General features: G+C 33.5%; 1 protein-coding gene across 3 annotated transcripts; it reads right to left on the reverse strand.

Annotated features, from left to right (window-relative positions):
- Window positions 1-626: 626 nt before the first annotated feature.
- On the reverse strand, window positions 627-14,267 carry LOC127858776 (shiftless antiviral inhibitor of ribosomal frameshifting protein homolog). 3 transcript variants are annotated; one of them, XM_052396051.1, is made up of 9 exons: window positions 14,214-14,267; window positions 6,195-6,305; window positions 4,498-4,563; window positions 4,094-4,205; window positions 3,790-3,833; window positions 3,497-3,637; window positions 2,963-3,063; window positions 1,999-2,246; window positions 627-1,004 (listed from the first exon to the last, which is right to left on the reverse strand). In XM_052396051.1, exons 3-9 carry the CDS (start codon window positions 4,546-4,548, stop codon window positions 802-804), a joined length of 900 nt encoding a protein of 299 aa, XP_052252011.1. In that variant the 5' UTR covers window positions 4,549-4,563; window positions 6,195-6,305; window positions 14,214-14,267; the 3' UTR covers window positions 627-801. The 3 variants fall into 3 exon arrangements, with proteins under 3 accessions (XP_052252011.1, XP_052252012.1, XP_052252010.1); XM_052396052.1 differs by lacking the exons at window positions 6,195-6,305; window positions 14,214-14,267 and adding an exon at window positions 5,215-5,291; XM_052396050.1 differs by lacking the exons at window positions 6,195-6,305; window positions 14,214-14,267 and adding an exon at window positions 5,049-5,208.
- Window positions 14,268-14,451: the final 184 nt, after the last annotated feature.

Raw genomic sequence — 14,451 nt, forward strand, 5'->3', positions numbered from 1 at the left:
GTCAAAAGAAATACGCAATTAGTGCCAATTTTTTGTGTATTATTAATGTATCAGTATGACTTGATCAGTAAAGCAGAAATCACTCAAACGCTTTTGAGATCCAATTATATGATATACCGGTACATTTTCATGTAAGATACTAAATATATGTATTATAAACACCATATGATATAAACCGTCTATTGTTAAAAAAATACGAACACTTAAACACGATGGCCAATTTAGTGCTAGATTAGTCAAACGTGTTATACGACGTGGCCGGTTACGAACGCAGAGGTATGGCTCAAATAAACTTTATAGAGAAGCGTAATCTGATAGCAGATACCAAATATAAATTAGTAAAAAGTATATATGGTTAGACAAATTTTGTCACAATTTGCATAATTTGTAACAACTTAGTAGAGAAGCACTATATGAAGTTACATGCGAAATATTTTATCTCTTTGATTGTTGTTGTTTTTCAGAAAAAAATTGCTTTGTAAGGCTTTATATAAGAAGATTTTAAAAGTTATTTAATAAGTCTAAATAATGCAGGTTGCCTTAGGTCTATGCCAGTTTTTACCTATTTATTTAGTACCACTTTATGAATTTCTACACAAAACTACAATAATAAACAAACCAGAAACCACACAGAAAATATTTATTTAACAACAGGAAAATAAAATCATATTAACATATCGCAGGTAAAATCGGACAAATGTTTTGAAATAATAAGCACACAATCACAGTATAACAGAAGAAATCGCTAACTAACATTTAATTTTTCAAACTAAGATTAGAAACTAACTATCGGTCTTAATTTCAAATTTCCTCATCATTTTCTTCAGCTGTAGGGCTCAATCTGGGTGCATACGGGTTCGGATCAGTATTCAGATCACCCTGGGACATGAACGTGTCGACAGTGGATCCGGAACTGATGTGATTCGCTGAATCTACAAGTACGTATATCGACATCTGTGCGAGGGATTCAGGGTGAACACAAGCAGGGACGACCGGCTCGGTTTCTATAATGAGGAGGAATAAACATATTTTCTCACTTTTCCATAATACATACTTGATTGGATAAAACTAATGGACGGGGGTCAGAAGTGTTTAATAAGAATGACTATTTTTAAGACCATTGAATTTCTTTCTCTTAATTATGTTTTGTAATTTCTTTAATTAAAACAAACCTTTTATCATTAGTAAAACGCACGAAACTGCATCCGACCAAAAAGACACCGGTTCAACTACATTCCACTCTAACAGTTTTAATATGTAAGTTGATAATAGCTTTTCTAGGCGTGAGAACTAAGTTATTAAAGTGATCTGTTCACGTTTTGGTAAATTGACAAAATTGAAAAAAGTTGTTTCAGATTCGCAAATTTTCGTTTTAGTTATGATATTTGTGAGGAAACAGTATTTCTGAACATTTACCATGGTCTAATATAGCCATTAAATGCATCTTTTGAAGATTTTAAAACCTAAAAATTATAAAGCGTTGCAACGCGAAACGATTGAATAATTTGGAGAGTTCTGTTGTTGTCCTTAAATTTTGTGACACTACGAAGATTGCTTTTATGTATACTTGGCAGAATAGCCGAGAAGGTAAAAGCGTTTTTACTTCAGGACCTCGGCAGAACTCCAGGGGTTACTGGTCCGAAACCTGCTCCAGGCAAAGTTTTTTTCCTTTTTTTAAATTTTATTCTTTATTTTTTACTGCAGCTTTTACGATCAAATGTTTACATTTATTAATAGAAAGCATTTAATGAATAACTTCAGAACATGCCAAAATCTGTGAAAAGGCCCCTTTAACGCTAATTATAAGAAACGAGATTCCAACATTAATTATGATGACATATTAAGTGATTAAACTTAAAAACATTCGCCAAATATATTCATCTAGCAAACGTAAATACTAGTAATATAAATCGGCAGGTCCAATGTTTACACAAAGTAAGTTTAAGGCGTTTTTAACATAACCATGCCAGAACTTTGTTAACTTGTATGCAAATGTACCTGCTGGAATGTATCTAAGGTAACAATTATAGGCAGAGCAATGCGTGTCCTTTGGTTGAACACGTCTTCGCCTAGGACGGTCGGGTATAGACTCGGTGGTGTCAACGTCTCGCCATTTACGCGGTGGTAGAATCTCCACTGGTTCCACCAGATTTTGCATGCACTGGAAACACACGCTTCTGCTTTTCCCGAAAAGTCTCGAACCATTCCAGTTTCTTAACTTCCTCACGTCCATCGCCCCAAAGTGACTGAAATTATGGTGAACTAGCCCATTTTACTTGAACACTTAAATGTAACTAACGATGGCGTAGTAGATATGGTGTCCGCTTAGCGATCGGGAGGTCACAGGTTCGAACCCACTGTGTGAGTGTTCTGTTGATCTCCTCCATAGATACCAAGTACTGGTTCTATTTACAGGAAACGAATCTCGAGAGTGTTACAAATAAGCCTTAGGCTTTCTATGCGATCGAGCTAACATAAAAAAGTTTAAACTAATTAACGACGAGTTCTTAATAATACAATAACTTTTAAGAGGTAAGTTTATGCAAGATTATTCAATTTTCAAGTACACACAAACTGGAAATAATTGTTTTTCGGTTAATTCTACAATTTAAACAAAGTGTAAATATGTAAGTACCCTGTAAATTACTCACCAATAAGGATTTTTTTTATTTGTAGCCAAAACTCTTATTATCCGTTTCATCTATGATTACTTCTTCTAAACTAAAAACGTTTCTTTTTTTAAATATATGTATGCATCATAAGTATTTTTGTGAACGATGGTCCAAATATAGTAGGGCACTATTGTTATGCCAGTCATCATGGTACTGTTAAAACGTATCATATATATGTTAAACATGAAACTTTGAAAGCAGTTATAAAGAAACAGTCGTAATAAAATTCAGACACTTTGCTAAAATAAAAAAAATGCTAATACAATCCAAAGAGCGGGAAACACACGTACTGATATTCGTGACCACAAGGACAAATAAACTTTGCCAACCCCCACTCCTTTTCGCGTGGTAACGCATCCTTTCGCTTTTTACATCTTGTGCACTTCGAAACCTAAATTAAAAGGGAACTTATTCGAGAAATCACTTGAGACAAGTACAGTCACAAGTTGAAAATAAAATAAAAGAAACCAAAGCAATATATTAAGTCCAGTTTAAAGTAAATAGACAAAGTGCACATGTAGTTGCTACAGCTCATGTTAAGGGTTAGTACATATTTGATCGTCGTGTGTGGTTATATCACGTAAGCCCTACATATGATTCACATGTTGATAAAACTTCACGTTAATATGCAAGGATCACATAAATTCGTATTGACCTTTTCCATACATAATCGATGCATCTTATGTAGAAGATGCTGATTGCGCTATATATTATGGAAACGAATGCCGAATATTTCATTCATTAAGTTGTCTGCACGCTGTTATTTCGAAGCAATGATTTTGCTAAGTTAAAAGACTGAACTTGATTTCATGTTTTGACCTTACCGGTTTCCTCGCGGACACCTTTTTCCACCACGCACTGCTACATGGCTCACAACTGAACTGGCGTATTTCTGATGAGATTTCGAATCTACGGTTGAGGTCTTTCACGAGCTGATGCTGGCGTACGTTTGTAACAATCTGCCACTGGTAATGAGACAATAATCGCGCGTTTATGACTGCTTTTTATTGTATTTAGTTCTCACAATTGTACAAATTAGAATCAAAATCTCAAAAGAGGATATAATGCATCATGGACTATGGACGAAGTCATATTCTGTTATGGAATCAATACATACCCCCTCACCGTTTCCAAGTACTTCTTCAACTTCTACCTGTGTTGCTGAATAATAATTAAAAAACGCTTTAAAGCGATAAATAATACCACAAAACACATGTATTAATTATCATACATATAACCTTTCTTTATGTAATCAATTATTTTACTTAATTTGATGCACTTATTTAATTTATGGCTGAAAATTATACTTGTATGCAAATATATCAGTACACGTATGCATAAAATATACATTTTCAGCAGATATACCAGTATAATATGAAGAACATGTTTAAGATCCCATGGTAAGACCATAGAGTGTATACCCGTAAACCCAAAATCAACAGCTTTCACAACGTCTCCGTTGAAATGATTCACGATTGTATCCGCTTGTTCGTCGGAGAAGCGTCCATGGAACAGTTCGCGAAAACGTTGAGTCTTAAAGTGTCAACATGAATGTATATAAGTCTTAACATTCTAATGAAAAAAAAAAGTATTACTGTTTTAATATCTGTTCACAATAGTAGAGATCAATGCATTTTTCGACACCGCCATGTGAAATAAGTAATTTAATAAACCCATAGCCCACATAAACAACAATATACACGACTGTACGCACTAACTGGTCTATGTGCAGACCCTACTCTTGAATGGTGTGAATGGTATTACTCATATTTGAATATGCACATTCTTTTAAACAGTTGCTATGACCTGTATTGCAAATACGTACATTTTTCCAGGTTTCATCATCTGAGTGCTCGCCCAGTACGGCTTCGGCCATTACAGCGTGTTTGAACTATAAATACATGCACAAACACTTTTATGTCCACTGCCTCTTTTGCCGAGATGAACCAATAACCAAAAAACAAATATTTCTATTATATTTTTATTGTGTTATACGCAGAAAACATAAAGAAAATATCCGCCAACAAAGTACACGCACAAGTGTTGTAAACTGTTTTTATAAGATTTAAATTATACTGCTCATCTTCATTACTTTATTTATAACGCCAATATTGGTCCTTAATGATTTACATGTGTCACATTATGAACAAATATATACATAACATGATAATTCGATAAGACGAGCACTTGTTTCGACACCAAAATAGCACGTAGTCAGCTTTAATATCATTATAATGTAAACAAAACAGACACTAAGTTTACAGAAATAATGTAATATTATGAAGAGAGCCTTGTTTAAAAGAATTTCGTAATCGTTTTTATACACAAACGATTTTGAAAATATAACATAACCATGTATAAATAAGTTAATATTACCTGAGTTTTAGCGGGTATAATCCCTAATTATCAGATAATAATTTGTATAAATGTTCCATGAATACACCTCAAAATCTTGTTAAAAAACTTCCAACCATTGACAGCGCATTTTCACCTTTAACACTTTAACCGATCTATGACGGAATGACGTTTTCTAAAAAACTACCTGATATCTCGTGAATGTGCGCTATTTGATATCAAGAAGTATTGATAAATATAGGACGGCGTTTTCAGAAAATACAAAACTGGTTTAATGCTTAAGATATACGATGGCATTTGTGTAATTGTTTGTACTTTCGGTTTGTAGTTTTATGAAATTCATGAGGTTTCGGTTTAATAAGGGCTATAGCAGGTAGTGCTTTAACAAAAATATGGTAAAACAGACAGTCTGCCAAGTGTTAATTTACTATACATTAGTTCATCAATAAGCAACTGACATTCGACATCTCACGGTTACACATATGTGTTTTTCATGAAAAAATATCATCTTACTTGTTATATTTTTTTCATTGAGTAATCTGGAGATTGTTCAACTATTAAATTGGGCTAATGTGTAGGAGATTCGTAGCGTTAATGATAAAATTAAGGAGTCTTTTTCAAAGATGTTCGTGTGTTGTTTTTTTTAAATCTCATTAAGTGATTTAACTAACCAATCTATAATGTTTGGGAACAAATATTATAATGGCAAGAGAACAGGAAGGCATAAAACATTGATTTCGAACCTAGGACCTTGGGAGCAACCTGAAGCAAAGTCTTTCGTCGTACCACTGATTGATTGAGGCATTTGATTCACCGCGTATTTTTAACGCCAAGTTAGTAACACGCCACATGACATTTTTCAAATTATCGTTTACAACCATTATCTATTTATGATTTATCAATCGCAAAGATGGATATTTTAACCGAAATAACACTTTTGATATTTGCTTAATCAGGATTGTTGAGTATAACGTACACTTAATGTTATTTAATCTTGACCATTTTTTTTCAATTACTATATGTGAGCAAGTGCCTTTAAAGCGATTTATTATTTGTGTTCAAATCAGATTTTTAAAGCACTTTGAGACCCTTTAATTTGACATAGTCCATGCCATGCATATCTTATCTCAATGAAATAAAATTTCTACAGTGACTATTTATACTTACTTTTCTCAACGTCAAAAGAGACGTTTTATGTAAGGTTTAAAAACTCGTATACGACATTTCGATGTTCTGTTCTTTCTTCACATATTTCCCATTTCCAGTGTATCCTGCGTCCTAAAATGAACGTTTTAGAAAATCAAAGCGCTGAAGGCACTAAATGTGTTCGCTATTGCATAATCTTAGAAGCAACTCAGTTTTTAAACTAATGTTATAGCTTTTTATATCGCAAGTTTGAAAGGAACACAACTTATCAAATTTTAAAGAGTGTGTCTTAAAGCACATGTCGAGATGTGTGTGACTGTTTTTCCACATATTTATGTTATAGAGATAATTTAGACAAAATAACAACAATATGTCTTTTTCACAACTTGTCGCTGCACTGGCAACCATCTTCAGAATTGTGGTTGCCTTGTTAAAGAATAACAATCCTATAATCATGTACATGTTGTGATATGTGTATCTAATACTTTATCTATTTTTTTAACATTATTGAGAAACAATTTTGACCACATGACAGACTTTTAATGCAGCATTAAGCCCCGTTTTCCCTGAAAGCAACCAATATGTACAGATTTCAATGATAAACTTACCAATGTCATCGCACAAGCTGTTTTAAACACTAGACTGGCCAATAGACCGTTCCATAATTTAGTCATTACATAATTACCTCCCCTGAATTCTCTCCGCGTCCGCCATTACACTGCTGCTTAATAATCGGTAACATATATAAGAGAGCACCGATTATTCAACGGATGAATTTCTAAATTCTAAGGCCGTCATTACATGGTCTTGGTTGTCTTGGAAAACTAACACATTGACACATTAAAAAAAGCATTTAATTAAATTAAATGCATTATTTTCCATTTGATTATTTGCATCAATCTTTAAATCGTGTATGCCTTTGCATTCCAGTGTTTAATTGCCCCTTTGTTCTGCATAATCCGATTATCTCGTTTTGATCAGATATTGTCCAGACTTAACTTACCACATGGTGTCATAAACCACACTGGATGGCAGATGACAATCTGGTCATTAAACACAATTGATGATGCCACCATGTCTCATCTTCCTGGTAGTATTAAGCAGTCATTTGGTAAGATAATTTACCTCCGACATACTTAACAGTTGCGTAAATTACATATGTTACATATTTTACAAATTAAAAGTTATGTCCAATATAGAATATCAGAAATTGTACACCTTAAAGATACTAGCCCGTTTAATTTATGAAAAAATAAAGTATTTAAAAAAAAAAACATTTAAAATATTTAGCGGGTATAGATTAATTAAAACTACGTCATTCCGTATGAAGATTTGATGTTACGGCAATGCACGAACGATATCATAAAAACAAGAAATTACATTTGACACCAAACAGAGGTAAAAAATATTTAAAAATATATATATGTATATAAATATATGTGTGTTAAAATGTTCGATATCTTTATGTGTCACTCATACTCACTAGTAACGAGTTTTCAATATACATGAGTACACAGTTCAATTTGCATCATATGAAGTTGTGTTTTTTCAGTTGTATGTTAATATTCCTCAATCTTTGTACAAAACCCATCAAATTAAAATTACATGTAAATACTGTCATGTCCTTTGCTTTTAATATGGCTTTGTAGTATGTTTATTTGCAAAGCACTCCTTACACTTTCTAACACTCATTTATTTATCACACTTACGTACTCATGCCATTGATAATTATATTTTTATAAATAGATGTATTACTATTGTAATTTATTGAAGCTTTTCTGCAAAAAAATATTACGGCTTATGCATAGAGCTCTTTGTTGTGTCAAATTGTCGGCCTTTCAGTCTTCAGATAATCTTTAATTTGATGCTTATGCCGCGTTTTGGAAGTTGCAAATAAATGAATTAATAAATTCGTTTGGCGCTTAATCATATATTTTTGAAACATTACTTAGGTGTTGTTTTTTTTCGGAGTTTTTTTTTTGTGTGGATTAATTGACTAAACATTTGGTGTCGTTATCCATATGTTTTGCGTTACTTCAAAGACCTATAAAATACATTTTTTAGTATTTAAGCTTTATAGCTGTTAAATGATTCAAAGATGAAAATATAGATATATCACATAGATCACATTCTCTTCATCTTCCGAATAATCACATAAAAGATCGTCAAGATCAATATCACTCTCTCATGATAAAAAGCTCGTTTTTTAACGTGACAAAATTCCATATAAAAAAATAAATAAATCCAAACCAAATTTTTTTATCTCTGATATCAGTTAGAACAAAAAAAATAATGGAAGGCGTATCAAAAACATCATACTTAATATAATATGATTTTGGAATGTAGATTTTTACCAAATGAGACCAATTACAAACAATTAGCGGTAATTAATTGCGCGAGAATCTTTTATAAGTATTAATTTAAATATAATCTGCTTGATGTTGCGGCTATTAAAATCAACACAACAATACATGCGTGAATTGTTTGTGAAACGTTAAAAGTAACAAGTCTAATCAAAGACATAGTATGAGCGACTGAACCGGCAAATTTTCGCCGATGATTACCACTTGATTACAGATAAAAAAACAAATACACGAAAGCATTTTAAACATTTTATTTGTAACAATCAAATGTCAACTTCAAACAATCATTTAAACAACAAAAATGTGATAATCGCCTCACATTAATTCATTAAGTAATTTATTTATCCGACAACGGCGAAGCGGGTATTCTCTACGTCTTTGACTTTTGGAATCGCAGACTCGGACAAGTTAGCAGCAGTGTAATGGCGGACAGTCACGTGACTGACAATATGGCGGCGGTCAATTTATCGATTATGGAACGGTCTATACGTCCCACAAGCTCTTAAACCTATTGTTTACATAATTACTAATAACAGGCTGTCGTCTGCTGCAGTGTACCAGTTAAGTATAAGCAGAAACGCTTTAAGCATTAATTTTGTCGTCTGCTAAATTTGACTGCAGTTATCCACACAGGCAGTCATGGGTTACGGGAGGGCGGGCCCTCCCGTAGCTAAGGCATACTGATTTGCAAAATTGCGTCTGCATTATTTGTGAGCGAAGCTCACAAATAAAAATGTATTGGTATTAAACAGCATTGTATTAAATTCTCAAGCAAAACACATTAAAACTTGAGCTACGCTGGTCGAAAGACCTTGAGACTCATTTTCGCATGACGCGGCTATGAAAGTGTGATTCAAATGTTTGGAAAGAAAACTGCATGTTAATCAAATATTAACATACGATATATTGCGATGATGGAGGACATAGCATAATTTGTATCTACTTATACTAATGTAGATATATGGTTTGCCTATTATAACACACATTTCATGCGGTAAATATGCGACTAACAAGTAAAAAAACAATAACAAAATAGTTAAAAGTGATATTATGGGCAGTTTATAGGTGTCTATCGCAACCGTTGTTTATTTTTGGTGTTTTCACTTCATATACACTTATATTTGTTAATGCAGCATCAACATACTAAAACAAAATCCCGGAAAGATAGAAATAATGCATTTCAATATCAACCGTACTTTCGTTTGACAACTGATCATGCATGTGAACCTAAATTGAGTTTTAGTGCAGATTCGTTCATACGACACAAAGATACAATTTTGTTTTTCGGATCATTTCGGCCTAGAGGACTGGGTGAGTCACGTAAGAATATCAAATAAAAAAAATATTTTTATAAACAAGTGGTAGCAAGATGAGTTTCAGATAATTGGTCAGTAACCACATTTTAACCAACTCTTTTGACCTGTCAATTCTTTCCAGCTCAATTCAACAGTGAAAAATGACCATAATCACTTTAACTTTTATTTTCAATTATATTATTTAGAAACAAAATTTCAAACTTTATTTTAAGAAACAGCAAGACTACCTTTTTTAAAGATAATTCTTATTATATTTAATTATTTTTTATAATCGGTTTTAGCGATAATGACGCTTTTTTAAAGGGATCTTTTCACGCTTTGGTAAATTGACAAAATTGAAAAAAGTTGTTTCAGATTCGCAAATTTTCGTTTTAGCTATGATATAAGTGAGGAAACAGTAATACTGAACATTTACCATGCTCTAATATAGCCATTATATGCATCTTTTGACGATTTTAAAACCTAAAAATTATAAAGCGTTGCAACGCGAAACGATTAAATAATTTGGAGAGTTCTGTTTTTGTCGTTAAATTGTGTGCAACTACGAAGATTGCTTATATCAGGTATAAAATACATTAAGTACGTGTACTCGGCGGAATAGCTCAGTAGGCTGAAGCGTTTTTACTTCAGGATTCTGGCAGGACTACAGGGTCACTGGTTCGAAACCTGCTCCGGGCAATGTTCTTTTCCTTTTTTTAATTTTATTCTTGATTTTTTACTGGAGCTTTTTCGATCCAATGTTTACATTTATCAATATAAAGCATTTAATGAATAAGTTAAAAAATGCCAAAATCTGTGAAAAGGCCCCTTTAATGTTGTCTATCGTATCCCTGTAGTAATTGTTGAACTCATATGTTCAACGTTTTATAAACTGAGAACTGTTAATACAAACAAGCGTAACCTATTGCGTTGTTATCACCCGTGCAATGGACTCTCTTATCATCTTATTTATATACATGTGTACAACTATCATAAACTGAATTCAATAATAAATAGCATGTAGTACACCATTTGTAAACGAACGAAATCGGGCCCGAAAAGTTCAAATTGATCTGTTCATATTGCTCGCCATTACTAGAACAACAGTTTCCAGAATAGTTTAATTGTGTAAAATATATGAAAATGATGGATAGTATAATCAATTCATATTGAAATAAACAATTTGTTAAAGGGGCCTTTTCACGTTTGGGTAAATTGACAAAATTGAAAAAAGTTATTTCATATTCGCAAATTTTCGTTTTAGTTATGCTATTTATGAGGAAACAGTAATGCTGAACATTTACCATGCTCTAAAATAACAATTATATGCATCTTTTGACGATTTAAAAACTACTTACATGAACCCCGGGTATTCTTGAGTATATTTACATGTTCCCCGGGTACGGTTAATAAACTTAAACATACCCGGTCGATATAAGACTGTACCCGAGTTATATTCCTGCCCAAATTTCGATACTGTTAAACGATATTGTTTATCTTACACAATCTTCTCTTTTTAAAAACTGCATCAACATTCTTTTTGTCCCCTACCGGTTTCACCGGACGGGACGTACGGTTTGCGCTCTGTCAGTCTGTCAGTCAGTCAGTCACATTTTTCTGGATCCTGCGATAACTTTAAAAGTTCTTAATATTTATTCATGAAACTTGAAACATGGAAAAATGGCAATATGGACATTATGCACGTCATTTCATTTTGTTTCTACTTCAAAAACTATGGTTGCTTTGGCAACAACAAAAATTCTGACAATGGTGGAATTTCTGACAATGGTAGAGCCTGTTGGGGACTATATTGCTTGGCAATAGTCTTGTTGAGTATGAGTTTCGATAATATAGAGGCCATTTAACAAAAAATTGACATACATGTGAACATAATTAATTTAAAAAAAAATAGCCGACAACGACTGATTCAGCGTTTGGAAATGATGGAACTTTTGAAATTTTACTTGTACAAAAACATGGCCACCAGGGGCTGGGGCATGTTTCCTTATAATGTTATATATTGCTAATGTAAAACCTTGTTAACACTCTAGAGGTCACATTTATTGTCCCATCTTCATGAAACTTAGTCAGAAAATTTGTCCCATTTATATTTTGGATGAGTTCCAAAATGGATCTGATTGGTTGAAAAACATTGCCGCCATATGGGGTGTGGCATTTTTCCTTATATGGCTATTGTAAGAACTTGTTAACATTCTAAAACTCACATTTATTGTCCTATCTTGTGAACACTTGGTCAGAACATTTGTTTTAATGATATCTTGGATCAGTTCAAAAAAATAGTTCCGGTCGGTTAAATAACATTGCCACCAGGGGTCGGGGAATTTATCCTAATATGGCTATACACGTGTAGTAAAACCTTGTTAGCACTCTAAAAGTAACATTTATAGTTCACTCTTCATGAAACTTGGTCAGAACATTTGTTCTTGGGGCTGCACTTAGAAGGTCAATTCCTTTGTATCTCAGGTGAGCGACTTTGGGTCTTACAGGCCCTCTCGTTTGTAATGTTGATGTTGAGAATAAAAAAATAATGCTGAATTGAAAGACAATTGTCCTCTGTAGACTATATATCATTAGATTAGTCTGTGTCCAAACATGTTTTGTGAGGGAAGTGTCATTGATACATTTCTACTTATCTTAGAAAAGGCAACATATTGCAATTTAGATATTTATAGATTCAGTTTAGTTTATAAGAATGTTTACCCTTACGAAAATTTAGGCCCTGCGGCAACTATTAGCGGCTAAGTTGCCGCAATGTTGCGGCTCAGTTGCCGCTACTCGTTGCCGCTTTGTAGCCGCTCGGTAGTAGGTTACAATACACTAAATGATCGCTTCATGAAGGATACACTAAATGATCGCTTCATGAAGGGCTGTACTCTCTAAAAAAATATCATAGTTGACAGGAAGGCATGTTTTACACGTTTTACCATTATTCGGGTGTTATCTTGCGGAGATAATGGTAGGGAATGAATAGGTGTTCACTACTGAATCCCTGAAATATGATACACGTGAAGACTATAGTAAACCATTGCACTAGAAAAGGTTACATTCCACTAAGAAACGGCCGAAAAAAAAAGTTGCAAAAACAGTCGATTTTGATTTGTGTCAAGTTCTTTCTTGCATTGTACATGACATATCCTTTTTATTGCATAAATCGATTCCGCTTAGAATGGCCTTTAAGAAAAGGTATGGTTATGGGGGTCTCTATGTGCAAAATGTTGCATTTATTTTCGCTCAAAGTTGTCGCTTTTACATTGAATTATATAGGGAAACTATTTAGTGTATTATGACCAGTATTTCGTATGCAAATGAGCTTTCTGGCTACTATTTGCGGCTCGATTGCCGCTACTAGTTCTGGCTATGTTGCCGCTAATAGTTATGACTCTGCTCTGGCTACTAGTTGCGGCTCAGTTGCCGCTACTAGTTGCCGCTTTGTAGCCGCAAGGTAGTATTTTGTATGCAAATGAGCTTTCTGGCTACTAGTTGCGGCTTGGTTGCCGCTACTAGTTGCGGCTATGTTGCCGCTACTAGTTGCGGCTATGTTGCCGCTACTAGTTCTTGCTGTGCTCTCGCAACTTGTTTGGGCTATGTTGCCGCTACAAGTTTTGGCTATGGTCTATATATGTTTAAGTGACCTTGACCTTTGACCTAGTGACCCCAATTTCAATAGGGGTCATCTACTGTCCAAGGCCAATGAACTGGTCTACCGACAGACATCCAGCAAAACAATATACACCCTCTTCTTCGAAGGGGGGCATAATAATTAACAATTTGCATGATATATACACTTCAAAGCAGATGCACAATTCCTCACAATTTTCGCTTGGGGTTATTTAGGTATAGACCTGACCATTGTATTCTACCAAGTACTGACTTATGATTGCAATCCTTGACAGCCACGAACATACATGAACCTACAATACCATATTATAATTTGCAAAGCAATGCATTTTCTACTAAGAGAAAATTGTATTATTTGCTCTAGTTAATAACAACAAATTTCATTCATTTTAATAATTTAACACATTTTATTAAAGAAAAACATTCTTATACAGAGATAAACATTTAAACATTTTCAAAATATTGATTAATTTGCTAAATTCAGTGATCTATTTATTGAGAGAGCCCAAACAATTAGAATATCTTAGAAGTAGACCATCTAAAAGAGCAACAATCCAAGTGGATTGTGGCTCATATGTTCATTTCACAAAATATTTTGATTGTAAAAGTTATTTTAGTTTTCCTTTTTTGGGTATAAACAATCAAATTTAATATTTCAATAGTGCAGGTTTTTATTTCCAAAACCATGCTTTTTCATCTTTATACACCAATTGAAACTGTATTAATCACCACAACTTACTTACAATGAGTTTAACTCTTCCCCAGAAACTTCTTTTTGTTTGTCAGATTCTTCAGCCATTTTGAATTTTTGTCTGATGACATAATCAGTGATGTCATGACATCACACACAATATGATGTCATTCTACAATTGTGGCTACCTTCTGGCTCACAAGTGCCATTCTATTGACAAAGACAATGTTCTGGCTACCTTCTGGCTACTATACTATACTATAAGCCTTTTGTGTTTTCAAGATTAATAT

This window comes from Dreissena polymorpha, chromosome 14 (genome assembly GCF_020536995.1).
Source record: "Dreissena polymorpha isolate Duluth1 chromosome 14, UMN_Dpol_1.0, whole genome shotgun sequence".
Lineage (NCBI taxonomy): Eukaryota > Metazoa > Mollusca > Bivalvia > Myida > Dreissenidae > Dreissena > Dreissena polymorpha.

What these genes read in the sequence shown, in the direction of transcription:
- LOC127858776 (XM_052396051.1), bottom strand. Translation starts at nt 4,548, where the DNA reads ATGGCCGAAGCCGTACTGGGCGAGCACTCAGATGATGAAACCTGGAAA. An exon ending in TACTTGGAAACGGTGAGGGG is followed by an intron (nt 3,638 to 3,789) that starts GTATGTATTGAT and finishes TCTCATTACCAG; the next exon opens with TGGCAGATTGTTACAAACGT. An exon ending in CCTTAGATACATTCCAGCAG is followed by an intron (nt 1,005 to 1,998) that starts GTACATTTGCAT and finishes TCCTCATTATAG; the next exon opens with AAACCGAGCCGGTCGTCCCT.